Here is a 27232-nt window from a genome sequence, read left to right on the forward strand (position 1 = left end):
CTTCTTTCAGCATCATTTTTGCTCAGTGGCATCCCCGATTAAAACAAAAAGCACACATACATCAGGGGAATCCTTTCAGCTCAATCGGGGGTCATTTGATAGGTAAAAAGGAGAGGAAACGAGATGTTGCTGGTACTACAGATTATCAGTGTGCGTGTGTGTTCCTAGCTCAATGGAAAGGGCTGTTCAGACTTCCCTGGGTATAATGTCACTGCAGATGTGTTTTTTAAATGACTTGTAGCATTCTAAATCTGATTAAAGGAGCCTCTGACAATATTGTAACCACCAGGCCCCATCTAGTGGGCACAGCAGACCTGATTTTCATTATTCTGTGTTTCGGAAAGTGTAGTCTGCAGAGGCCGTGCTGTCTCCAAGCTTCATTCCCAGCAGCACTGAAATACCTGCTTTAGAGCTCACACAAAGAAAGGGCTTGCGCGTGTGCCTCCCGGAACTGCTTTCCTTTCATGCACAAAGACTCCATCACATCAGCTGCTTGCTGAACCCTATATTGTTTCTGTGCAAAATCCAGCTGTTATCCTAAGCAGATAAGAAGGCACGTTTTTATAATTTTATCTTGCAGCTAGTGAAGTCAAAATTAACTTGGGAGTAAAAATACCCCAAATAAAATGTAGGGATAATTTTTCAAAAGTAGGCACTTAAATTGTGTAGACAAAACCATAGAAAATCATTCAGTGTTGGCATCCGGCTATGTATTTTGAGGATGTATTTAACTAGCGTATATACTCGTTCATTAGCCCATTTGTTTATAAGCCGACCCCCCAAGATGGTTAGGTAAAAATAGCAAAAACTGTATGACCCTTTCATAAGCCGACCCTATATTTCAGGGGTTGGCAAACTTTGGCTCCCGGCCCGTCAGGGTAAGCCGCTGGCGGGTCAGGAGATTTTGTTTACTTAGAGCGTCTGCAGGCACAGAGCCCCTCAGCTCCCAGTGTCCGCGGTTTGCCGTTCCCAGCCAAGTGCAGCTCCCATTGGCTGGGAGCTGAGGGGCTCCATACCTGCAGACGCTCCAAGTAAACAAAACGTCCTAACCCGCCAGCGGCTTACCCTGACGGGCCGGGAGCCAAAGTTTGCCAACCCCTGCTATATTTTAAAAGCTGGCATCACAAGAAACACTTAAAAGTTTTGCTAGAATTATTTGAATGTAATCTAACGAAAAACTTCTTTTTGTTACAATAATAACTGAACAAATACAAAATTACAGTCAATATTTAAAATCAGTAAATGGATATTTAAAACAAGTAACTTAGAACAATATGAGACTTTAAAAAGTCTTAAAATCTTCAAAGTCTGAATCAGTCTCTGATTCACCAAACAGTTCATTAAACTTGGCTTCAGTCACAGCTGCATCTGCATTGTCGTCATAGATGTCGGCAGTGTCGCCTTCAGACTCAGATTCCTTCTCATCAGCAGCCTCTGTTGTGTCATCATCAAATATGTCATCATCTTCTGACCCGTCGAGTGCATTGCTGATACAGCATTTTCTAAATGATTTTTCTACCATTTCCGAGGGAATGGACACATTGATCCACTGGGCAACCAGATTGATTTTGGGCTTCATAAGATTCCCGCCTTTTGTCAACTTCGCCATGCCTGAGCACATCCGTTCAGACCACATTTTGCGTAGCCTGTCTTTAAAGGGTTTGTTCAGGCAGACATCAAGTGGTTGTAGAACTGAAGTTAAGCCTCCAGGTATTACAGCCAAAGTAGTTTTCATATTTTTGGCCACATTTTTCACCTCATCCGTCTTGCGTGCCCTAAACATGTCCCAAACGAGCATAGCAGGTTTCTTGAAAAGTGCTCCTGGTCTCTTATTCCACACTTTTTCCAGCCATTCAATAGTCCCACTTTCATCCATCCATCCCTTTTCGTGTGCACGTACGATGACACCAGCAGGAAATTTCATGTTTTTAGACAAGGTTTGTCTTTTAAAAATAACAACAGGAGGGAGCTTTGATCCATTTGCCAAACATCATAAAACCACCGTAAAATGGATTTTTTCATGGCCAGTGGTTTTAATTAAACTGTTTTTTCACCAACACCGGTTACCGTTCCGTTGCACAGGAGATTGAATGTCATTGGTGTTTCATCCATATTTCCTATTTGTGACAGTTCAAATGCATATTCCTTTCGATATTTTATAATAAACCTTTGGAAAGATTCGATTTTTTCTTCCAGATCTCTAGGCAGCTTTTGCGCTATCTTTGTTCGCTGACGAAGACAGAGACCATGACGGTTCATGAAGCGAGTTCTCCAACCCGCTGATGCGACAAACATTGACGGCTTTACTGACTTGTATTTGTCGTCTTTCGTCATTTGCAGAGCACGCAGACGAATTCCAGTTCTAGTGACAATGTACCCATTTTGTCGACATTCAACAACCCAATTATTGAGATCTTTCTCCAGCTCAGGAAATGAAGCGCACCTCGTTGGACGTTTTTTCTTGCTTCTTGGCATGTCTTTTAGTGTTTTTATTTTTTCACCATTCTCTTACTTGCTTCTCATTGATACAGAATTCACGAGCAGCGGCACAATTATTGTTTGCTTCTACATATTCAAAAACTTTAAGTTTGAACGATGCATGATAAGAAGACCTTTTTCTTTTGATTTCACCGTTGTTCATTTTAAATACTAGTATGAAAATAGATTATTATTATTGTAGTTATAGATTTTGTAGGACTTTATATAGGAATGTCACCTGCTTTATCACTGTCAAATTATTATTGTTCTTTGTTTATTTCAAAGCAGCCCTGTAGATTGGCATGTCTGTAGGGATAACAGGCTATTTCAATTTTATTAGAGATTCCATCGATTCTGCACGTTATATTTTCATATTGGCTCGAGACTTATGAGGTCCATTTCGAGCCAATCTAGTCCACTAAACAAAGCCTTTGCAACTTTAAAAGGCTGCAGTATTGACATCAATAAATGCGTTGGTAAACTTTGGCTCCTGGCCTGTCAAGGTAAGCCACTGGCGGGAAGTTTGGGAATGGCGAACCGTGGCCACAAGGAGCTGAGGGGCTCCATGCCTGCAGACGCTCCAGGTAAACAAAACAACAATGTATTAGATATTCAATTCAGTGATTCCATAGAGTTTAAAATCATCAAATTTTGGTGTAGACGCATTTATAAGCCAACTCCCGCTCTTTGATGCGTCATTTTTTTTACCAAAAATATTCGGCTTATGAACGAGTATATACGGTACTTGCTTTTTGTGCCTGCTGTTGAAAATGTGGCTCTTAGTTTATAGAGGTTTTGATGCATAAACTATTGTGTGCGTACATTCACATGTGTGACTTTTTTTTTTACCATGGAGTGAAGGTCACAGACACTCAGCTCTGCCCTGTGTTCCTTGCCCCCCTTCCAAAACTCAAGTGCTGGCAAACCAGGAAATACAGCCAAGGAACACTTCCTACCCAGCACAGCCACAGCCTTAACTCTGCCCCTGTGATCCTGCCCTAAGAACTCCTCACCGCTCCCTCAGTGTCTGCCAAGCAGCAACAAGTCCCAATGAGGTCTGTGGTGCCATCCAGAGCTCAGGTGGAGGGTGTGAATGGGAGTGCTGCTGGGAGCTGTGCTAGGCACAGATACAACGACAGGTTTGCTTAGGCAGGGTCAGGTGCTGTTACACTCCCAGTGTCTATAGCCATCTCCACAGGGACAGCGTTAAGGCTGTGGCTGTGTTGGGTGGGAAGGGTCCCTCTCACTCAGCGTTTGAACTTTGAGAATGACTCTCTCCTGCAATGGAAGGGGGTGAGGCACACAGGGCAGGGCTGAGCACCGGCCACCTTCACTCCATGTCAATGTAGCTTTCTTGTGTGTGACTTCCTGTTGTTTTGGAAAATGGCAGTGGTGTGGGGGCCATGATTCAGGGACAGGTGTGGATGTGTTCTTGGGTACTCCTCCCAGCTCCTCATCTCCCAGCTAAAGTCAACACCAGGACATAAGGGGAGACCCAATCTGCCTATCACTTGCTAAGGTCCCGTATAGAGGAAGCGGGTTCCTCTTCAGAATTCCAGCCCCACCATGAGCAGCAAGAGGGATGGAAAAGAGGGAGCCCTATAATCCTTTCCCCACATTGGAACCTGTGGAGGCTCACACCATGTTCCGGGAGCATTACCCATCCTCAGCTCCCCCCAGTCTTTGTGCTTTTTTCCATGTGACATGCTACAAGCCTGCTTGTTCTCAGCTCCCCATGTTCCAAGCACTGTGAAACTCGTTGCCAGAGGATGTTGTGAAGGCCAAGATTATAACAGGCTTCAAAAAAGAACTAGATAAATTCATGGAGGATAGGTCCATCAATGGCTATTAGCCAAGATGGGCAGGAATGGTGTCCCTAGCCTCTGTTTGCCAGAAGCTGGAAATGGGCGACAGGGGATGAATCACTTGATTACCTGTTCTGTTCATTCCCTCTGGGGCACCTGGCACTGGCCAATGTTGGAAGACAGGATACTGGGCTAGATGGACTTTTGGTCTGACCCAGTATGTCCGTTTTTATGTTTTTATGTTCTTATGATACACCAATTGCACAGGAAATTCCTATGCTTAACTATAGGCCAGGATCATTTCCAATTCCAAGTGCTTCCCTTCTGCCATTTCTTGGACCACAGGTTGTTCTCAAAGGTCCTGGCGATAGTGGTGGCTTACCTCTGACAAGAAGTGATCCTAATCTTCCTGTGCCTTGATGACTTGCTACTCAAGGGCTGATCCTACCAAGCATTGCTATCTTCCACCCATATGGCACTCACTCTGTTGTAGAGGTTGGGTCTGCAGCTGAATTTTTAAAAAATCTATATAAACCTCTGTACAAAAGATAAAGTTTATAGGAGCACATTTGGGCTCATTGACAGTCAGAGCCTGACTTCCCTTAGACAGATTTGTAACTTCCGGTCTAGTACGGACAATTCAGGGGAGCCCTGGGACCACAATAAGAAACTGTCTACAGCTCCTGGGACACATGGCAGTTTGCAACTTTTTTGACCAATCACGCAAGGCTATGCCTCTGCTGCTTCCAGGGCTGGCTCAGAGCGATCTATTCTCCTGTCAGAGGCACCTTGGACAGACAGGTGATGGAGGGAGGAACTCCCTAGACTCAGGGTAGATGGACAACTGAGGAAACCAGTCTCCACATCTATCTGTTGGACCTCAGGGCTATCGAGAATGCTTGCTTTCATTTCCAGCCCCTCACCAGGGGCAAATCAATCAGGGTCATGACAGACAACATATCCTCTATGTTCTAGATCAATAAACAGGGAGAAGAAAGATCCCCCTCCCTGTGTGCCGAACCCATGAAACTAGGGAACTCGTTCGTAGTTCATCAGATCCAAATTTCTGCAGTCTGCTTCCAGATATTCAGAACACCACAGCCGATGTCCTCAGCAGCACTTTTCTCAGGACTACGAATAGAAGCTAGACGCTCAAGCTCTCCACAGCATATTCCAAAGATGGGGACTGGCAGAGGTAGGTCTCTTGGGCACCTCTAGAAACAGGAAGTGGCATCTTTTTTGCAGAAGGGTCTATTCTATGCATTTTTTCCAGTGCCGCTGATACCAAGGGTGATGAACAAAATCAGACAGACAACATTATCCTGTTCTCTGCTCCATTTATCTGTGAAGACGGTGTTTTTAGTAGTCATCACGTCGGCTCAGAGGGTCGGGAGATTGGAACCCTGATGGCAGATCCCCTTCTTGATGGTATTCTTCAAGGGCAAAGTGTCTTTACATCCACACCCTAAATCCGTGCCTAAGGTTCTTTGGCAGTTCCACCTTGACCAATCTGTTCATCTACCTGTGTTCTTTCCAAAGCTGCACAGCTCTCCGTAGGAGTCCTGTTTCCATACCCTGCATGTTAGAAGGGTGTTGGCTTTTTATTATGTAGATCGGACCAAGCAATTTAGAAAGTCATCGAGGCTCTTCATCTTCTTTGCATATAGATCCAAGGGGTTCATGATCTCTGCTCAGACTATCAAGATGAATATCTGGATGTATCATCACATGTTATGATAAGAGGCATTCATCCTCCCAACGGGTGATAGCACATTCGACCAGATTACAAGTAACATTCACGGCATTACGTAAGAATGTGCTGGTATCTGAGATATGTAGGGTGCTACATGAGCCTCAGTACATATGTTTTTAAAACATTACTTTAATCCATGCTGCTAATCCAATGTGGCACTTGGTTCTGCTGAACTGTCTTCAGTTCTAGTCTCAGTTCCGAAGCTCCCTCCTCCCTTGGGGGATACTGCTTGGAAGTCACCTGAAGTGGAGCACCCAAGGGACACACGAAGAAGAAAAGGAGGTTACTCCCTTTGTGCAGTAATTACGGCTCTACGAGATGTGTCCCCCCTTTGGGTGCTCCACTACCTGCCCTCCTTCCCCTTTGCGTCAGACTGTCCTCTGTGGGATGTTCGGCTGGAGAAGGAACCTGAGGATGGTTCGCCCGCACACTCCTATGTAGCCTTGATGTACGGCACAGGGAGCATGTGTGGTCCGAACCAACACTGCTAACTGAAAATCTCTGATCGAGGGCTTGAGAGGCGCATGCGTGCCTGAAGTGGAGCATCCATAAAGACACGGATCTTGAAGCACGGCAGTTACTGCACAAAGTGAGTAATCTCTTTTTCTCAGCTTCCCTGTATCCCTGTTACATGCACCGAGCCTGCCTTTTCTCAGCTTCCCCATGCCTTTCTCAGGGAAATTCCTGATGGGGAGGGGAAGGAATCACAAGCTCCCCTCCTCCCGCCCCACTCCTGCTGCTCAGCAGGCTCAGAGCTACAGTCTACAAATATGTAACACCAAACACGGCACTTGCCTTCACAACCCCTGTGTCCCCCTCCTGATGCCTTCTCATCCCAAGCAGGGTGTGATTGTGAATATGGCATCCGCATAGATCTTAGAAGGCAAAGGGGTAGATCAGGTCCTTGGAGATGCCAGATATACTACAGATGAGGAAACTGAAGCACAGAGAGAGAGCTCAAGCAACTCGAGCCAAGAGATGCAAAGCAAGGAGAAGAAGGGTAAACGGTATGACCCAAGTAATTATAGGCCTGTCAGTCTGACATCAGTCCCGGGCAAGATAATAGAGCAAGTGATACAGGACTCAACTGATAACGAATCAAATGAGGGTAATATAATTAATGCCAATCAGCATGGATTGATGGAAAATAGATGCTGTCAAACTAACTTGATATTTTTTTTTATGAGATTGCAAGTTTGGCTGATAAAGATAATAGTCTTGATTTGATATACTTAGACTTCTGTAAAACATGTGAGTTGGTACCGCATGACATTTTGATTAAACATATAGAAAGTTATAAAATTATCATGGCACATGTTACATGGATTAAAAGCTGACTAACTGATAGGTCTCAAAATGTAACTGTTAAAGGGGAATCCTGATTGAACTGGTATGTTTCAAATGGGGTCCTGCAGGGACTGGTTCTTGGCACTACTCTATTTAACATTTTTATCAATGACCTGGAAGAAAAAAACATCATTGGTAAAATTTGCCGATGACACAAAAATTGGGGGAGTGGTAAATAATGAAGAGGACAGGTCACTGGTACAGAGTGATCTGGATCACTTGGAAATCTGGGCACAAGCAAACAAATGTGTTTTAATATGTCTAAATGTGAATGTACACATGAAGGAACAAAGAATGTTGGCCAACCTTATGGGACGGGGGACTCTGGCCTGGGAAGCAGTGACTCTAAAAAAAGATTTGTTGTGGGTCCAGGGATAGATAATCAGTTGAACTTGACCCGCAGTGCAACACTGTGGCCAAAAGGACTAATATACAATCCTTGGATCCATAAACATGGGAATCTCAAGTAGGAGTAGAGAGGTTATTGTATTTGGCGCTTGTGCGACTGCTGCTGGAATTCTGTGTCCAGTTCTGGTGTCTACAATTCAAGAAGGATGTTGATAAATTAGAGAGGGTTCAGAGAAGATCCACAAGAATGATTAAAGGATTAGAAAATGAGCCGTATAGTGATAGACTCGAGGATGTCAGTCTGTTTATCTTAACAAAGAGAAGATTAAGGGGTACGTCTGTAAGTACATACACAGGGAACAAATATTTAATAATGGGCTCTTCAATCTAGCAGATAAAGGTCTAACATGATCCAGTTGCTGGAAGTGGAAGCTAGACAAATTCAGGTTGGAAATAAGGTGTAAATTTTTAATGGCTAGAGTAATTACCCATTGGAACAACTTACCGGAGGTGGAGAGGGATGAATTCTCCATCACTGGCGATTTTTAAATCACTCTTAGATGTTTTTCTTAAAGATCTGCTCTAGGAATGATTTTGGGCCAGTTCTCTGACCTGTGTTATACAGGAGGTCGGATTAGATCATCACAATGTTCCCTTCTGGCCTTGGAATCTGTGAATCTCTGAAGTCTGCACTCGAGTCCTGGGCAGAACCTGAGGCTTGGTCTACACTTACCCCCCAATTCGAACTAAGGTACGCAACTTCAGCTACGTGAATAACGTAGCTGAAGTTCGAAGTACCTTAGTTCGAACTTACCTCGGTCCACACGCGGCAGGCAGGCAGGCTCCCCCGTCGACGCCGCGGTTCCCCCGTCGACGCCGCGGTACTCCTCTCGTCTAGCTGGAGTACCGCAGTCGACGGCGATCACTTCCTGGTTCGACTTATCGCGTCCAGACAAGACGCGATAAGTCGAACCCAGAACTTCGATTCCCAGCCGCCGAACTAGCGGCTGGGTGTAGACATACCCTGAGTCTCCTGGTCCCTAGTCAATTCCAGTAACCAGAGCCCCATTGTCCTTCCTTATGCAGCCCCTCCTCGCACACTGCAGTGATGTACCATCACGTGACCATTTCACTTGGCAGATGCATTATCAGGGGCAGATTGGTCCAGTGAATGAGATTTGGTCTGGTGTATTATACACCAGGGTCCTGATTTGACCTTGTGCAACTTCAGTCATTTTAGCTGCAAACTAATACCAAGAGCTGTGAGGTGCAGAAGAATATTAACAGCTGTCAGCAGAAGTGGAGATGTGAATTCATTGTCTTTGGGTGCCACAGAATAATTTGTGAGCCATTCACGTTATTTCAATGACTGAGCTGGTATTTGCTCATATCTGTGATGAGTCTGCTCCTAACTGGGACTAGCCTAAGCATGCACTGGCTGGCACAGTGCCATCTGCCAGCCTGAGCCTGCACAGGCCACCATCAGGCCAGTCACCACTTGCTCCACAGAACCAAACAGACCAGCTAATAATCTCGTCTGGTTGTGTTTGGAGCCAGGGCTGGGTGGTGTACACTGACTACAGGAGAGCTCAGGGAGAGCGGCATCTCTTGCATTCTCCCCTCTGATCTCAATGTGGGCATGAAAGGTTATGAGAACCTGTCATTTTTTAAAAGCAAGTTCTTGGCCGAATGAGCTGAGATTTGCACTGCATGCTCTCGTGCTGCTCATGGTGTGGCACGGCAGCACTTATGCTGCTTCAGCCATAACTGCAGAGTCGCTCCCTGGGAACGTGTGTTTGAGTGTAATTGTCCTAAATGGCTATTGCTGTTAGCCTTGCAGTGCCGCCTCTTCCGGCTGAGCTCCTCTGGGAAGGAACCATCCCATCGCGAATGTCAGAGAAGCACCTCACGAGTTGTGAGGTTTCCATAAGCCAGTAACAGCTGTGGTATCCCCATGCTAGAGCTTTATGCATTGTATCTCTCTCGTAGGATGTCGTTTTAATAACCTGCATTAGCTACCCCAAGCGTTGCATTTCCCTGTTAGGGTTATTGTAGATGTAGAGGAAGGACCACTTTTCTTCCTGTGAACTACCAGTGTGAACGTAGCGTAGTCCATCAGGACATGTACGTCCCATTGTGCCACCTCCAAGGTCGGGCATGGTATTCTGTGTGTTAATGTTCTGCATGTGGTCACTGTCCTCGCTGGCTGGGCCTTGTTCTATGACCTTACAGATTTGGCTTGTTTGGCATTCGGTCTTGCCAAGCTCTACAGTAGGTGTGTCTGTATTGAAATGGCCCTTCCCTGACACAGCTGCAGAGTGCAGGCTGGGTCTGTCTTGAAGAGGGAGCCAGGGACCTGCAGCTCAAGGGGAGCTCAAGGGAAAGGAGGGTTTGAATTCTCTCGTGTGCTGACAGCCCCTCCTACTCTGTTTATCTCACACATTCGGCACACGACTCCACAGTCAGTGGGGACCTATTTTCCTAGGTTGCTTTCAAACACAGGTGTGTTAGTGACGATTGCAGTACGTGTGAAGGGAGTTGGGGGGGGGGACTTAGTGCGGGATGGAATGAACTCCCAGGTATTCAAGAGCAGGTGCAGCAGAGGCAAGGGTGGTGCGGGCACTGGGCTGGAGTAGGTGGCTTACCAGGCCTTTTCCCTCTCTAATTTCTGGGATGTGCTTCCTCACCTCCATTGTGAAGGGCGCCCATGTGACATAAATGCCTGACACTAGTGAGGTCAGTTAGGTTTTATACTCTCAGGTACGGAATGGCAAAGAAATCTTGTATTTCTTCCCTTGATCTATGCCTACCACTTGTGACTTTAGAAGCTAATTAATTGGTGGAGGTGGATGCCTTCTGCAAGTGGGCAGTTAAAGCAGATGTGAGCCAATGTGCTCTGGCAGATAAAGCTCATGCTATATTGGCAGGCCAGACAGCCGCACAGAGCATCCTGCACTGCAACTCATGGCTTACTGTCCCTGATAGGAGAGGGGAGGGGCAGACTAAAGAAATTGTTTAATTCTCCTGGGTAAGTAATAAAATAAAGGCAAGATCCTGACTTCCCTATAAAGCAACTTCATAAGCATCTCAGTGCAATCTTCGAGAATCAAACGATTTGTCAACTTCAAAATTCCTGGCTGCCAGCACTGGAAAGTTTTCCTTCTTACTGGCATGCCCATGGATTCGAATGGAATTCGGTGTTTTAAAATACAGTTATCAGCTGAGCTCTGTGATCCACTCGCAGACTAGCACAGTGAGTATTTGAATTATAATCCGGTTTCTTCAGATGTGTGAAGTATTTTGCCTTAGGCCTCAGAGGTCATGCATTTGGAAGGTAGAGCCTTGGTTTCTGAAACCGCGCACGCTGCTGTCATCATTAAATTAACTCCTGTATCCTCTGCTTTCGTGTGCTCAGCACTGCTTTCCTTACATTTTGAAATAATCGTCTGAATGGTAAGTCCCGAATCTCTCCTGTGGATAGCCCCGCCATTTCTTTCCATTTTCCATCACTTATTTCCTATCATTTTTTTTCCTATTCAACAAACCGTTTTATTGTCTATCCTATAACTCTTCTATTTTATCCAGTATGCTTTGATGTGATACTTTATTAAATGCTCTTTGGAAACTATATGTACAACATGTAGCTGCCTTTCCTTTGTTGGTCATTACAGTCATTTCTCCAAGGAACTCAGCAGTTTAAGCAAGAACTGTTTTCTCCTTAATACCATCAAATTATGGTTTTCAAGGATTTCCATCTGTTCATCTCAGCTGTTTGTTTATGATATGGTCAGAGAGACACACACACATACTGATAGTTGTTTGAAACAAGCCTATCTTGCTGTCTGCCCCTAATATGATAGATGACATATACTTCAAGTTTTCTCCACTTTTTCCATTTTCCTGCAGGAAGAAGAAGGTGAGGACGCAGACATCTCTTCTGGTCCTTCAGTCATTAGCCACAAGCTGCCTTCCACCCAGGCCTTGCATCACTTCACTCCTCGTTACTCTGAGATGGGTTGTGCTGGGATGCAGCTGCGAGATGCTCATGAAGAAAATCCGGAGAGCATTCTCGATGAACATGTACAGCGAGTAATGAAAACTCCAGGTTGTCAGTCCCCTGGACCTGGCCGCCATTCACCTAAGCCCCGGTCACCGGAAAGTGGCCAGGCTGGAAAGATGCAAGGGACAATACCTCCAGGGCATGGCAAGCATGCAACAAAATCAGGAATGAAACTGGACGCAGCTAACTTATACCACCATAAACATATCTACCACCACATTCATCACCACAGTGTGATGAAACCGAAGGAGCAGATTGAGGCTGAAGCCACTCAGAGAGTGCAGAACAGCTTTGCTTGGAATGTAGATTCACATAACTATGCAACAAAATCCCGGAACTACACTGAAAGCATGGGCCTGGCTCCCAACCCTGCGGATTCCTTGGGCTACAGGTGAGTGCAGGACCAGTGGGAGTTCTATAGCCATTGCTTTGTAGCAAGGTCATTTGGGAATGGACTGCATCATGCAAATAAATGCGCAAAATGGGTTTGGGTCCCCACTTGTAGCAGAGGTGTGGAATTCAGGAGTCACTCTGGGCTGTTCTCTGAGCATGGCAGTCCAGTCCCGCTCTTCTCCTCAGCAGTCTGTCCTTTCCCTTCAGCAGTGGATCTCTCCACAGTCATGCATGCCGTGTCCCTTATCAGTTCTGGGCTATGTTGCTGCAAAGGCTCCTTTTAAAGTTGCCCTGGAACTGCAGCAGCTATAGAGCCGGGGGCTGTTTTGCTCCTTTACTAGTGGTGATGTTAATGTTGTACCCAGGCGCTCTCTGTGTGCCGGGTGCCCGGGCGCTCTCTGTGTGCCAGGTGCCCGGGCGCTCTCTGTGTGCTATACGTGCCTAAAAGTTGGCTTCTTCTCACATGCTGCATTCACAGCCCCTAAACTAACGGCTTTATTTCAGGGCCTTGTTAATGGGGAGTGTCAGTGCAAGTGCATAAGAGCCCTTCATAATTCAGGGTCAAAGGGACTTGCCGGAGCTTCCTTTCCCTGTCTCGTGAAAGTAACCAAGATTAGCTGAACTGACCTAGCCCTCCATCCCAACGTTCAGTCTGATAGGGTCAGGGCCGCCATTTCTCAGTGATGGTGTCATTTCTTGGGACCATCTGTCTGAGGACGATCACTGGAGGATCTAAAATTCCTTCCTGTTCCATCTTCACTTCCCATGTTTCCACCTCTCTTTCTGCTCAGGTGCAGGGGAGAAGGCAGTGATGAGAGTTTGTTGTGTTCCATTGGGCCAGTTTTGTTAGTTACATTATTGCATTATTCTTGTAGGCATCATCCAGATATCGTCCTGACCCGGCTGATGGGTGCTCAGTAAATACCCTGTACTAATAAATGTCACAGTGTGGAACTAATTGAGAGGGCTGGCTGCAAGAACCCTAGAATGAATGTTTATCAATTGGAGCCAGGCATGGCAAATCTACTCAGCTGCAAGCCCCAGGGAGTAGAAGTTTTGATGGGCAAACTGGCTGAGTGGGGCTGGAGAGTCACTGACTCCTCCCTAGGATGGGAGGTGTGGGGCACAGAATAGAGCAGCCTAAACAACACAGCTCCTTTGAGAGGAGGGAGGAGGAGCAGAGAGGCTTAAGCTGCTACATTTTCCCCAGGAGGAAGGGGAGAGCAATGGTGCTTCCCCTTTAAGAGTAGGGTAGTGGGGGCCAGAGAGCAGAGGGATCCAGGGCAGAAGCACCCGGGAGGGATGTGGTAGGAGCAGAGGAGCCCACAAAGCAGAAGTGGGAGGGAGACCAGAATTCTTTTTTTTTGGGGGGGGGGGGGGGAGGGAGGGGTGTTGATGATGGGCTGGTGTGAGCTAGTTCTGCAGGGCTCTGGAAGAGGGCTGATCGAATACTCTGCCAAGGCAGGTTGGTATATAGTCCTTGGGGAGAGCCGGTGTCGAAGAGTCTGAAAGCCCTGCATTGGGGCAGTTCACATTGCAGCCTGGCAGCATCCTATGGGCACGGGCTCTCAGGGATTGCAGCGTTTCCTGGAATCTAGCCCTGATGTAAAATAAAGAGTGAGCTCTTTTGGTTGCAGAGAGACTTCACAGTGTACTCAAGACATAAGCTGAGAGCCTACGGGGAGACCAGGAAGGAGTTTCCCCTCTAGGGTATTACTCAGTCATTTGCCCTATTCTGAAGCATTAACTGATGGCCATGGCAAGAGGAGAACATTGGACTTGGCAGGCCTGGGGTATCAGACCCTCGATGAGCTCCTTGTGTGGCAGGAAGAAGAGACCCAGACTTGGAGCAATGCTCCGATCTGGAATGGCAAATCCTTTTCTGGGTGGTAAATTTCAGCTCCAGAACTGGCTGGATGGTCTATGATTGGGCTGTGTTGCCATGTTGAAGCTAAGAGTTTGGCATTTAGCCCAGTCTTTCACTCCCTCGCCAGGATCTAGGAGATCTGCCAAGCATTGCATCTAGAGCTGTCAAGCGATTTTAATCGCGATTAATCGCGCTGTTAAATAATAATAGAATCCCGTTTATTTAAATATTTTTGGATGTTTTCTAAATTTTTAAATATATTGATTTCAGTTACCACACAGAATACAAAGTGTACAGTGCTTGTTTTATATTATTATTTTTATTACAAATATTTGCACAGTAAAAAACAAAAGAAATAGTATTTTTCAATTCACCTAATAAAAATAATGTAATGCAATCACTTTATCATGAAAGTAGAACTTACAAATGTAGAATTATGTACAAAAAAAATAACTGCACTCAAAAATAAAAATAAAACAATGTAAAACTTTAGAGCCTACAAGTCCACTCAGTCCGGTTCTTCCGTGCCCTGGATTTGAAGGCTAAACAGAAGTTACACAAGAGCCTACAAGTCCACTCAGTCCTACTTCTTGTTCAGCCAGGAGTGCTGTAGCTATCTTTAGAAATCTCACATTGGTACCTTCTTTGTGTTTTGTCAAATCTGCAGTGAAAGTTTTCTTAAAACAAACAGCATGTGCTGGGTCATCATCCAAGACTGCTATAACAAGAAATATATGGCAGAATGCGGGTAAAACAGAGCAGGAGACCTACAGTTCTCCCCCAAGGAGTTCAGTCAAAAATGTAATTAATGCATCTTTTTTAACGAGCACGAAGGGGCATACGAATGTTTAGCATATCTGGCATGTAAATACCTTGTAATGCCAGCTACAAACGTGCTCTGTGAATGCCTGTTCTCACTTTCCGGTGTAAATAAGAAGCAGGCAGCATTATGTCCCATAAATATAAACAAACTTGTTTCTCTGAGCGATTGGCTGAACAAGAAGTAGGACTGAGCAGACTTGTAGGCTCTAAAGTTTTACATCGTTTTGTTTTTTGAGCGCAGTTATGTAACCAAAAAAATCTAAATTTGTAAGTTGCGCTTTCACGATAAAGAGATTGCACTATGGTACTTGTATGAGGTGAATTGAAAAATATTATTTCTTTATCACTTTTACAGTGCAAATATTTGTAATAAAAAATAAGTGAGCACCATGTGCTTTGTATTCTGTGTTGTAATTGAAATCAATACAGTATATTTGAAAATGTAGAAAAACATCCAAAATATTTAATAAATTTCAATTGGTATTCTATTGTTTAACAATGCAATTAACTGTGATTAATTTTATTAATTGCAATTAATTTTTTATAGTGATTAATTTTTTTGAATTAATCGCGTGAGTTAACTGCGATTAATCGACAGCCGTAATTGTGTAACATTGCTGTGATCCCTTTGGCAATGGAGAAGTCCCCTAGTTCCGGAGGGCAGCCATGCCCAGCCTTCCTTGTTTAACAGGATAATCATCACAGTGTAGAATGGGTGAGAGGCCTGGCATCCTTGCGATTTAAACAGGCATACACACTGCCTCAGCCCTTCCTAGTTTCATGGCATTTAAGACCGGAAGGGACCATTAGATTATCTAGTCTGATGATCCAGGCCAGCCAATTTCACCCAGTTAGTTACCCCTGCTTTGAGCCAATAACTTGGATAGACTAAAGCATTTCAGTCCTTGGGAGACTAAACTGTTGTGTTGCACAGGCAGAGGACGGGCGAGACCAAGATGCCACCAATGCCCAAGGCCTCTGCAGTGGTAGCGAATTAGTTAGGTGGGATATATCCGGGTGATCCAGGCCCCAGGCAGCTTTCAGCCCAAAGCACAGCCTAGTCTTTGATTTAAACTACTGAAAACTGGTGGGTTGGATCGCAGTGCAGGAGTGATTCCGTGTGTCACTGGGATATCCCCAAGCTGTGTTGCTGAGCTTCTGTAAACCAGTTCAGATTGTGGGGCTGTCATTCAGGGGCATTGAGCTGCCATCTGAGTGTAGCTAGAAAGCAAAAAGCGTCCCAGGTCCGCCACTTCTCTGCTATGTGTGGGTTCAGATGAGTAGCTAACGTCTCAAGCCTTCTTCTTGCAGTGGGAAAGCGAGTCTGCTCTCAAAAAGAAATGTCAAGAAGACTGATTCAGGGAAAAGTGATGGTGCCAACTATGAGATGCCCGGATCTCCTGAGGACGTGGAGAGGAACCAGAAAATCCTGCAGTGGATCATCGAAGGAGAGAAGGAGATCAGCAGGCATAAGAAAACAAGCCATGGGTAAGGGCTGGCAGTGTGTGGAGCCTGCACGCCATTGTACAGCAGCATTCCTGGGGGCAGCGGGGAGATGTGTGAGAGCACAGTTGGGAGGGCTCAGCTCTTCGGGAGCCCTGCGTCTTGCTCGGGTGCCCCCCGTGGGGATGGCCGGAGTCTGTATTGAGGTGCCACAAGTTCATGACAGGTGTGTGGGGTTTGGTTTTACAGACAGGGTGTTTTGACTCCTAATAAAATTACCAAACGCACGTTCTCATATGCGTAGCTGTGTCGAAGCGCCCCCAGCCCTAGCTGAGCCTGGTCACAGGGATTCTCAAGAACCACTCCTCAGGCCTGGAGGGCTGGAAGCAGGTGCCCTAGCAGTGCCAGTGGGTGGCTGTGTTCAGTTCCATGCCCTCCAGAGTCCCAAGAGCTCTGGCTTACCAGGATGCACTAGCCCTGGAATATATTCAGCCCTTTAATGTGTGGGCAGAAAAGAGACTTTCCCAGAAGGCCCTTTCTAACTCAGCAGATCTGCTCCCTGTCTGGCCTGGCTTCAGACTCGTGGCTGCTTGGCTTGCTGGCAGCACTCAGCCTTGACTTCTCCAGCCAACCCCGAGAGCCAACAGTTACGGGAGCTGGATACTAGTCCGGCTGCGCATCATCAACAGAATTATTAACTAAATGCTGACTGCAAATGTGGCCAACTTAAGCCGCACCCTGGCAGTGCAGGATTGAATGTTCTGGGCGTCTCTTGCACCTAGAGAAATTCCAGCACTTGGCTTTACCGTGCTGGTCTCCTTTTTGCTCAGTGATAGTCCTTTGTTTTCCTCTCTCCCCCTGCAGTGGTGCCCACAATTGTCTGACTGCATAGCATAATGAGACTCTGAGTGCCAGGGCCATGGAAAGTTTGAGTTATTGATTATAAGTCACCCTGTGCCACCGCTTCTGCTTGAGAAGGACCCTCACCGTGCTGCAGTGCTGACTGCACATGGATATGCCAAAAAATAGTGACAGACACAAGGCAGGGGAGGTAATATCTTTTATTGGACCAATTTCTGCCGGTGAAGGAGACAAACTTTCGAGCTACAGAGAGCTCAGTGTAAGCTCAACAGCTTGTCTCTCTCACCAACAGAAGTTGGTCCAATAAAAGCTATTACCTCACCCGCCTTGTCTCTCTAATATCCTGGGACCGACACAGCTACAACAACATTGCAAAATATAGTGAGCAAATGGGATTCATAACCTGGAAATAGAGCCATCACTTACCAGTGCATGTTCTGTGGAAGTCTATTAGGGCTATTAGGGGAATTTTGCAAGAGAGTATTCTTGTTTGAATAGTGTCCCCGTGGGTGCTCCACTTCAGGGGCACATGTGCCCCACTCGCCTGCCATCGGAGATTTTCGTTAGTGGTGTCCGTTCATCCCACACTCTCGCCGCTGATATCCTCGTGCCCCTCCCCCTCCCCCCAGGCTATCTGAGGCTGCACCGGCAAACTGTCCCCAGTTTCTTCTGACACATCTCAATTTGAGACAGAGCTGAGCATGTCTTCATTGTGCGTGCCTCGGCTGCTTGCTGACTTAGTTCTGAGTTTGTTTTAGTTTAGCTGCTTAGTTTGCTAGTTAGTTACTAGTTATTTGAGAGATTGTTTTATTTCCTCCAGGGAAATCCTCCATGCAAGGGGCATACCCCTTCTCTGGGGTTTAAACATTGCCTCTCACATAGAGAGGCTATCCCAGTCAACGATGGACACTCTAAGTGCATTCGCAGCCTAGGAGAGTCTCACATCTTACAGAGTGTAACTTCTGTTTAGCCTTCAAATCCAGGGCATGGAAGAACCGGGAAATCAAGTCCCATGTAAAACTAAGCCTCCGTCTCCGTCAGGCAGCACCGCCTGTGAAGTATTCAAAACCCTTGGAACTAGGGTGACCGGACAGCAAATGTGAAAAAAACGGGACAGGGGGTGGGGGGTAATTGCAGCCTATATAAGAAAAAGACCCAAAAATCGGGACTGTCCCTATAAAATTGGGACATCTGGTCACCCTACTTGGAACCATCCTGCAGGGACAAGCATACTGGGCCATCAGTACCGCAATGCCACTCGGCACCACAAAACTTTTGGTATCCAAAGGACTTATTGGTGATTGCTGAACGAGAGTCTCTATTTGTTGCAGGTAACGAGCATCTCTCGGTACCGAGAACCACTTTGTCTCCGGACCCTTATACGTCCCTGTACCATCACTTCCCCTTTCGCTCAGTGCTCCCCCTTTAGAGGAAGAAGAGACCGATGATGGAAACCTACCTTCAGCATTATTGATATGTCTCCAGGGTTCTCTTGGGTACCCATATAAGAACCCCCTTTCCCTGAGTTGTCTGGTTTCTCCAGAAAATTCCAGAATATAGTAGAGGATTTCCCATTTGATGGTCTGAAGTTGTTCACAGAGAATACCAACAAATCGTTGCATACCCTGAAAGACTCCAGGACCACATTACATTCATTAGTCATCTACACTCCTGCGAACAAAAGAAAATCCAGTAGAAGGCAAACGGCTCAAAGATCCCGCCCGATGCAATTCTCTGGTTTTTAGAGACCAACGGACCCTCCAAAAAGAGACGTAGCCTCCAGAGTTCCTCTAACCCACCCGGCACAAGATCATAGCAGGCTTCATCTTCAAAGCACCAGTTTTGATGGGATGATGGAGGGTTTGGACCCTCCCCTCTCTTTACCCTGTCAGCTGCAGCGATTTGCCAACCTCCTCACATTTGGAGACCAACTCTCCTGTTTCCGACAAGCATGGGAGTGTATCACCTTGGACAAGTGGGTGCTGGAGATAATATCATCAAGCTACGCCATCCATTTTATCTACCTCCCTCCTTCTCATTTCCCTTCCCCATCCCTCTTCAGGGACGCGTCTCACGAGCTCTTAACAAGACAGGAAATCAACTTCCTCCTTCGTTTAGGAGTGATAGAGCTGGTCCCCACTCAGCACAAGGGAAGGGGCTTCTATCTGAGGTACTTCCTCATGCCAAAGAAAAATGGACTTCAGTCAGAAACTGTCTTCAACTTCTACATCACATAGCGGCTTGCACTTTTTTGTCAGAACATGCGAGATTACTCTTCACGGTTTCCAGGGGTGCCTTAGATCAGTTTACTCACCAGCCAGACAGCCTAGACCAGTGGTTTTCAACCTATGATCCACGGATCCCAGGGGATCCACAGACTATGTCTAAGATTTCCAAAGAGGTTCACACTTCCATTTGAAATTTTTAGGGGTCCACAAATGAAAAAGGTTGAAAACCACTGTTGGAAACAAACAGGTTCAGTTCCTCAATGGGTGAAATGCTCCCTAGACTGGTGGCAGGCTCACTGCAATGTAGGTGCAGGAGTTCCCTTCCTCCAGCTGACACCAATGGTAACCACAACCATGGATGCATCTCTGTTAGGATGGGGCACTCACCTCGATGCTCTCACAGTACGGGGCAGATGGTTACCCCAAGAAACCACCCTCCACACCAGCCTGTTGGAGCTCAGAGCAGTTAGAAATACTTGCCTTCATTTTCTGCCTCTCATCCGATACAGGTCTATCAGAGACATGACAGACAACGTGGCCTGCATGTTCTGTATTAACCAGCAGGGAGGAGCGAGATCGCCTTCCCTGTGCACCGAAGCAATAAGGTTATGAAACATCGCATAAGAATTCCAGCAGTATATCTCCTGGGCAGGGGAAATGTCACAGCCAACGCTCTCAGCGGGTGTTTTTCCCAAGACTATGAATAGGAGTTGGATTCCCAGGTTCTTGTTGGCATAGTTCAGACTTTGGGGGTTCCCGAAGCGGGACAGCTACAAACAAAATGCCATCTGCTCTGTTCAAGAGGGGGCTGGGTCGCAATTCCTTAGGGGATGCCTTCCTCCTCACTTGGATGATGAAGCTGATTCATGCATTTCCTCTGGTGTTTCTGATTCTCAGACAGGACAAGGCCAGAGTTATCCTAATAGCCCCGACGTGTTTGAGACAGGCATGGTTTCCTTACCTGTTTCACCTAGACACTCCTCTGCTCCTCTCCCAGGATGACGATCCTCTGCTGCATCCCAATCTGAGCATTCTTCGCCTCAAGGTTCCTTGATGGTTCATGGGGTTAGTCGGCTTGTTCTTCAGAGGTACAACAGATATTACTAAATGGTAGGAAAGAGTCTACCCGAAATGCTTACCTTCAAAAAGTGGAGACGATTTAGTGACTGGTGTGAACTCCAGGGAGCTGTTCCCAAATCCGCCTCACTTCTGCTTGTTCTGGGTTACCTGCTGCAATGAAAGCAATCCGGACTGTCAGTTAGTTCTCTCAAGGTTCGTTTGACCACCTTACAGCTTTTCATACCACTATTGAGGAGTTCTCGCTGTTTGCTCACCCTACAACTGTAAGGTTCGTGAAAGGTCTGGGAAACCTTTCTCCACAGGTGAAAGTCCCCACCCCAGTTTGGGACCTTAATTTTGTTCTTAATAATGTCATGAAACCCTCTTTTGAGCTGCTGGCGACCTGCTCTTTACTGCATTTGTCTATCAAGACTGTCTTTTAGTGGTTATTACATCAGCCCGCAGAGTCGGAGAGATTGAGGCCTTAATGGCAGACCCTCCTTTAACAGTATTCTACAAAGACAGGGTTTCCTTACGGCCACGCCCCAGGTTTCTTCCTAAAGTGTCTTCTGAGTTTCATCTCAATCAGATCATTTACCTACCGGTTTTCTTTCCAAAACCCCAGAATTCCAATCTGGAGACTGCTTTCCGTACCTTAGATGTCAGGAGCATGTTAGCCATCAATCTGGATAAGACTAAATCATTTCGTAAATCTCCTAGACTGTTTGTTTCATTTGCAGACAGATCTAAAGGTTGTGCTGTTTCTGCCCAAAGACTATCAAAATGGATTTCTGGGTGTATTACTGCTTGTACGCTGCTGCCAGCATTCCACCCCATTCTGGTGTGGCAGCTCACCCTGCGAGGACTCAGTCTAGACGTAGGCTTTACTTCAAAATGTCCCGGCATCTGAGATCTGCAGAGCTGCTCCACGGTGGTCCAGGCCCTACGCCTGAGTCGGTGCCTCTAGGTCTGATGCAGCAGTTGGCAATGCAGTTCTGTGCTGGACTAAATTCTGAAGCTGCCTCCATCTTATGGGGATGCTGCTCGGGAGTCACCTGAATTGGAGCACCCATAGGGGCACTACTCGGAGAGGTTACTCACCCTGTGCAGTGACTGTAGTTCTTCGAGATGTGCCCCCTGTGTGTGCTCCACTGCCCACCCTCCTTCCCCTCTGCTTCAGAGTTTCCTTCGGAGGCTCAGCAGTGGAGAAGGAGCTGAGGGCAGTTCGCCCACGCAGCGAGGGGCACGAGGATATCTGCAGCGTGTGCATGGGCCGAATGGACGCTGCTAATGACAATCTCCAGTCGAGAGCTTGCGGGGCACCCATAGGGACACATCTCAAACACCTTACTGCACAGGGGGAGTGACCGCTCTTTAACTAACTCCTGTTAGTTTTATTTATGCATATTGGACATCTCCTATGACTCATAAAATAGGTCCCAACCACGTGTGACCCCAGGGCTCATTTTGCAGTAAGCCGGTTGCTCTCCCAAGTGGCCTTGCAAAATTCCATCTCAGACGGTTCCTCAGTACCCCCTAAATCCTCCCTAGCACTGCAGCTGGATGTATGGTATTCTCTAGTCCCTTCTACCTGGGTGACAGTGCAGAGAGTGGCCTGGGGTGGCTGGGCGATCGCTGTGTCTAGTCAATGAAGCACTGAGCGGCTCTGTGTGTGTCAGGGGACATGGCTACATGGGTCAAATGTTGTTGTGTTTGTGTGTGAAGCTCCTCAGGTGCCAAGAAGCAGCTGGCCCATGATATGCCCAGACCTCTCTCCATCGAGCGCCCTGTCGCTGTGCACCCCTGGGTCAGTGCCCAGCTCAGGAACATCGTCCAACCTTCTCACCCGTTCATTCAAGATCCTACCATGCCGCCCAACCCAGCCCCCAACCCTCTGACGCAGCTGGAAGAAGCACGCAGGCGACTGGAGGAAGAGGAGAAGAGGGCTGGCAAACTGCCCCCCAAACAGAGGTGAGATGATTTAGTCTGGTCGGAGGGAGAGGGGAGGGGAGGCTGTTCTGAAGCAGAACCTAGAGGCGAGGAGGGAAGGACACGGTGACCCACTCAGCTGGTCCTGCTGCACTTATCAGGATCTACCAGACAAAGGCGAGTGACGGGTGGTTAGAAAAGAGCACGTTTTGGAAGCCGTAGGATGCTGCATGCTCTGTAATGCTTCATCCATTCAACAGCAGGGAGCATCCCAGGGGCCTGGGAGCAAAAGCCAAAAACTGCCTTGAGAATGGGGAGCAGGGCCTTTAGATGGCGGGGCCGGAAGGGATCCCCTTGCTGTAGGCACGAGGCAAAGTCCCGTTTCAGTTCCTGGAAAGGAACTGTGCCAGGCAGTGCTCTAGGAACTGCTCGAACGGGGGCTCTATGGGGTTGCCCTCTCTCACTGCCCCAGCAGTGTGCTTGTGGCTTCTGGCGGGGAAGAGCTCACTTGTTTTCATCAGGTCTGTGCTGTTTAGATGATTTAAATGGGGATGTGATTTTTAATGGCCTTTATTTTCTGTGGTGCAGCGAATTTCCTGAAGTTGACAACTGTAAAATGATCACTTTTTGCTGGCGTCCTTAAAAGTCGAAGTGGCAGATGGTTCTCGTGGCAGGAACAGAGAAGGGAGAGGCAGAAACACTCGGTTCTACAGTAGAACCTCAGAGTTACGAACACCTTGGGAATGGAGGTTGTTCGTAACTCTGAACAAAACGTTATGGTTCTTTCAAAAGTTTACAACTGAACATTGACTTAATGCAGCTTTGAAACTTTACTATGCAGAAGAAAAATGCTGCTTTTAACCATCTGAATTTAAGTGAAACCAGCTCAGGTTCCTTACCTGGTCAAATCTTTTTTTTAAACTTTCCCTTTATGTTTTCAGTTATTTATGTTTAACACAGTACTATACTGTATTTTATTTGCCCTCTCCCCCCTTTCTTTTGGTCTCTGCTGCTGTCTGATTGCATACTTCCGGTTCCAAATCAGGTGTGTGGTTGACTGGTATCTCTGAGGTTCTACCGTAGTTCTGTTCTGGCACTGATTCACTGTGCAGCCATGTTCAAGTCACTTCACCGCTCTGTGACTCAGTTTCCTCATCTATCAAGCAGGGGTAATAGTCCTGTCCCTAACGTACCTTGCAGGAGAGGTGTGGGATTAATCCGTGTTTACATAAACATGTTGAGCTCCTCAGATGAAAGGCATTTGAGAAGCACAAGATAATTAACATTAGCCATGAAATACCTTTTTAAATGGCGATTGCAAACAGCCGCTCATGCAGTGTTCCAGAGACACGAAACTTCAGTGTCTGCCTACTTAGAAACATAGACATAATTTTTCAAAGGCACCCTTTAATTGCCTGGTTTTAATTATTTTCTCATGCAACTGCCCTATGGCAGACTCAGAGCAATGTTTACATAAGGTTTAGATTGGCAAGTGTGTAATTAAAGGGCACTCCCAAGTAGGCTAAGCCCCAGATATCCAGCCTGCATATAAACTGGTGAGATCAAATAGGGATTGTCCTCTTGGCTCCGAAGAGCATTTCAAAGAACCACCCACCCTCCCAGAAATGTATAGACACAGACACATGGCCTATATACAGAGGCCCATGCTACCTGCAGAATTAAAATAATATAGCAAGTATAGTAAACAACGTTCTCTGTAGGGACCTACAAGTTGGTGTGTGTTGTTTGTTATTGTGGTACTTAGCGTCTAGCCAAGGACAAGAGAACAAGCTGCATAATCAGCTGCATTCTCAGGGCTGTGCTGCTGCTCACACACACAACAAGCAACCTCCCCAAATGGGCGGGCATATTGCCCCTCCGTTGAGAACACAGGAATGAAACAAACCCGTCTGTTGCATGGAATGTGCCGACAAGGATGGTTTCATTTCTGGTTTCTGAGAGAACCTTGCAAACTGGAGAGAATAATACAGCTGTTCTAAAAGGCAAAGGTGCCTGTATCCTTTGTGGGTAGCATGTTTAGTGACCCACGAGAACACATGCAGGAGTCCTCTGGGGAGCTAAGAGTTCCTATCAGTAGAAATGTCCCTGCTGAATTGTATTGCCTGGAGAAACCCTGATGCTCACATGGAAACATGTTTGGGCCAGTGTCTCCTTAGAGTCCATGCCCTTGTAGGACTAGCAATCCAGGGGACTTGAAAATAAGATCTCTGGGTAATGGGGTGTCCCAGTGAGATACAAAGGCTGAGATTCAGGCATATGGAGAAAGCCCCCAGAAACCAAGTTAGTAGAGGATACCTGTTGACGAGAGACACCTAGCTGTAACAGGAGACTGTTTCCATGCAGCATTGTTGCACCCCTTCAGGGATGCTGGCCAGCCTCATAGCATAGAATCATACACATGTAGGACTGGAAGGGACCTTGAGAGATCATCTAGTCCAGTCCCCTGCACTCAAGGCAGGACTACGTAATATAGGGTTACCATACGTCCGGATTTTCCTGGACATGTCCGGCTTTTTGGGCCTCAAATCCCCGTCCGGGGGGAAATCCCAAAAAGCCGGACATGTCTGGGAAAATAGGGAGGTAGGGCCCGGCGGTGCTGGGCCGGGGGCCGGCGCGGTGCTCGGCAGGGGCTGGGGCCGGGGGCGCGGGGCCGGCGCGGTGCTGGGCCGCCCAGGGGGCCGGGGGCGCGGGCACTTGGCCGGGGGCCGGGACCGGGACTGGCGCGGTGCTCGGCCGGGGCCGGGGGCGCGGGGCCGGCGCGGTGCTGGGCCGGGGGCGCGGGCACTTGGCCGGGGCCGGGGCCGCGACCGGGGTCGGCGCGGTGCTTGGCCGGGGCTGGGGCCCCAGCCGGGCGGGAGACGCCGGGGCCAGAGCCTCTTGGCCTGGGCTGGCCGGCCGCCGAAGGGAGCCGCTCGGCCAGGGGGGCCGGACTGAGCCGCGCCGCACCCCGCCCCAGCTTACCTGCTGCCTCCCTGTTTCAGGCTTCCCGCGAACATTTGATTCGCGGGAAGCAGGGGAGGGGGAGGAGCAGGGGGTGGAGCGTTCAGGGGAGGGGGCGGAGTTGGGGCGGGGCTGGGCGTGGGGAAGGGGCGGAGTTGGGGCGGGGCCGGGCCCCATGGAGTGTCCTCCTTTTTAAAAATTAAAATATGGTAACCCTACGTAATAACTAGATCATTCCTGGCAGGTGTTTGTCTAACCTGTTTTTAAAAACCTCCAATGACAGAAACAATTGTGTATTAACTATATTGATTACCTAAGAATTCCCAGCTAACACTCTAAGGTTTGGTAGGTTCTTGTCCCAAGATCAGGCCCAGTATTATTAGAATCACTTGGGAACCCTGGGATCCACGGTTGCAACATTAGCACTTAGCAAAAACGTTCTGAATTTGCAATTGTTTTATTAACACAGATAGCAAAGTTACAAACACTCCAACCCAACAAGACAGAGAGAACATAGAATGAGTGTCTGAGCAGCCATATACTCACTCCATCCCTTGCAGAACAACCTGAAGTGTTAATCATTATTTTCCACATCACCATCACCAGTGGTCCTTGTCTTGGCCTGTCCCAGGCATGCAGGCTGTGATACCGCTTTGATAATATGTTATACTGACACCACTAAGTCTAATGCATATTTGGTAGTGTTTCAGCCCCTCTTCCTCATTTGAACTTCCACACCCCACTAATGTTGGGGTGCCCTTCTCCCATAGATTACTAGGCCTTTTACCTCAGGCTTATTAGCACATATGTTAATTAATTACCATGGTATTCTCGTGGTTGGACATCTGACGTCTGCAAAATCCCCAGAATGCTCGAACCAGCTTTAACTGGTACATTGCAGTATCTATTTTCTAAATATCAGGAGTTTTATCGCACTTCTTATATCCTGGGGTGTTGGGCCATGGCCATCTTGTGATAACCAGTAAAGTGACCCCAGATCATGTTAGCTGCTTACGTCAAATCGTTCTTTGGCCCTGAGGCCTTGTTTGGCTATGCTAAATATCTTACAGGCCTGAGGCTTGTAGGTTTTCGTATTACTGCCTTAATCCATGTTTATATCACACCTGCCTTTACCTCTAGGCTACGCCCTTTAAAATGCCATTCACTTCAGCAGGGAGCCGCTACAATGGAACCAAAAGCCCAGCGAAACAGCAGGGTTTGGTAGAGGCTGGTCCTTTGCTTTAGGAAAGCGGAGAGCGCTTCCCTACAGAGACCCTGCCTCGGGGGGCTCCAGGGTCCTCCTTTCAGATGGAGGAGGAGAGCACGAGGCACCAGCTGGCCCTGACCGTTCTAAGAGAGCTAAGCTCTTTGACCCCTTCTAGGAAGGGTTAATTTCCCTGTCAAATTGACCGTGTTGCTCACACGTTTACCTTACCTCCGTAAACTGTCCCCTCCTTCCGAAGGGACCCTCCAGAAGCCCCACAATCTCTTATGCTGTCTCCTAAAAAAAAAAACCTGGCTGTTCTAGACAAAGGTGAGCAGTGTCACTCAGCAGCACTCCAGCCACCACCGTGTTCTGGCTCTGGATGCAAAGCGTGTGTCTGTACCCAACTGTAATGACAGTCAAACCTTCACTGGACAGGCCCTGCTCTCCCTGTGCGGGGCCCTGCTGCGGGAGGCGCAGGCTTCCTTGGGAGCTGTTCTGAAGCTGTTAGGTGTTGGGTGCGCAACGCCTCCCCCCAGTTATTAAAGGCCCCAGCCCCAGGGACACTCTTCTCTTTCTGCCTGTACTGGCGTCTCTGAACCATTTCCCTCACCTCAGGTGCACAGCCAGTTTCTTTAGCTAGGTCCCACCGAGATGTAGGAAGCCCTTAGGCA

General features: G+C 47.4%; 1 protein-coding gene across 1 annotated transcript in view; it reads left to right on the plus strand.

Annotated features, from left to right (window-relative positions):
• AXIN1 (axin 1) overlaps positions 1-27232 on the plus strand; it is a 173721-nt gene that overhangs the window by 131894 nt on the left and 14595 nt on the right. Inside the window, exons 5-7 of the mRNA XM_065412047.1 lie at positions 11638-12182; positions 16185-16361; positions 22190-22435. Of these exons, the coding sequence (XP_065268119.1) occupies positions 11638-12182; positions 16185-16361; positions 22190-22435 (968 nt within the window). The remainder of the gene's footprint in view (positions 1-11637; positions 12183-16184; positions 16362-22189; positions 22436-27232) is intronic.

Source organism: Emys orbicularis, chromosome 10 (genome assembly GCF_028017835.1).
Source record: "Emys orbicularis isolate rEmyOrb1 chromosome 10, rEmyOrb1.hap1, whole genome shotgun sequence".
Taxonomy (NCBI): domain Eukaryota; kingdom Metazoa; phylum Chordata; order Testudines; family Emydidae; genus Emys; species Emys orbicularis.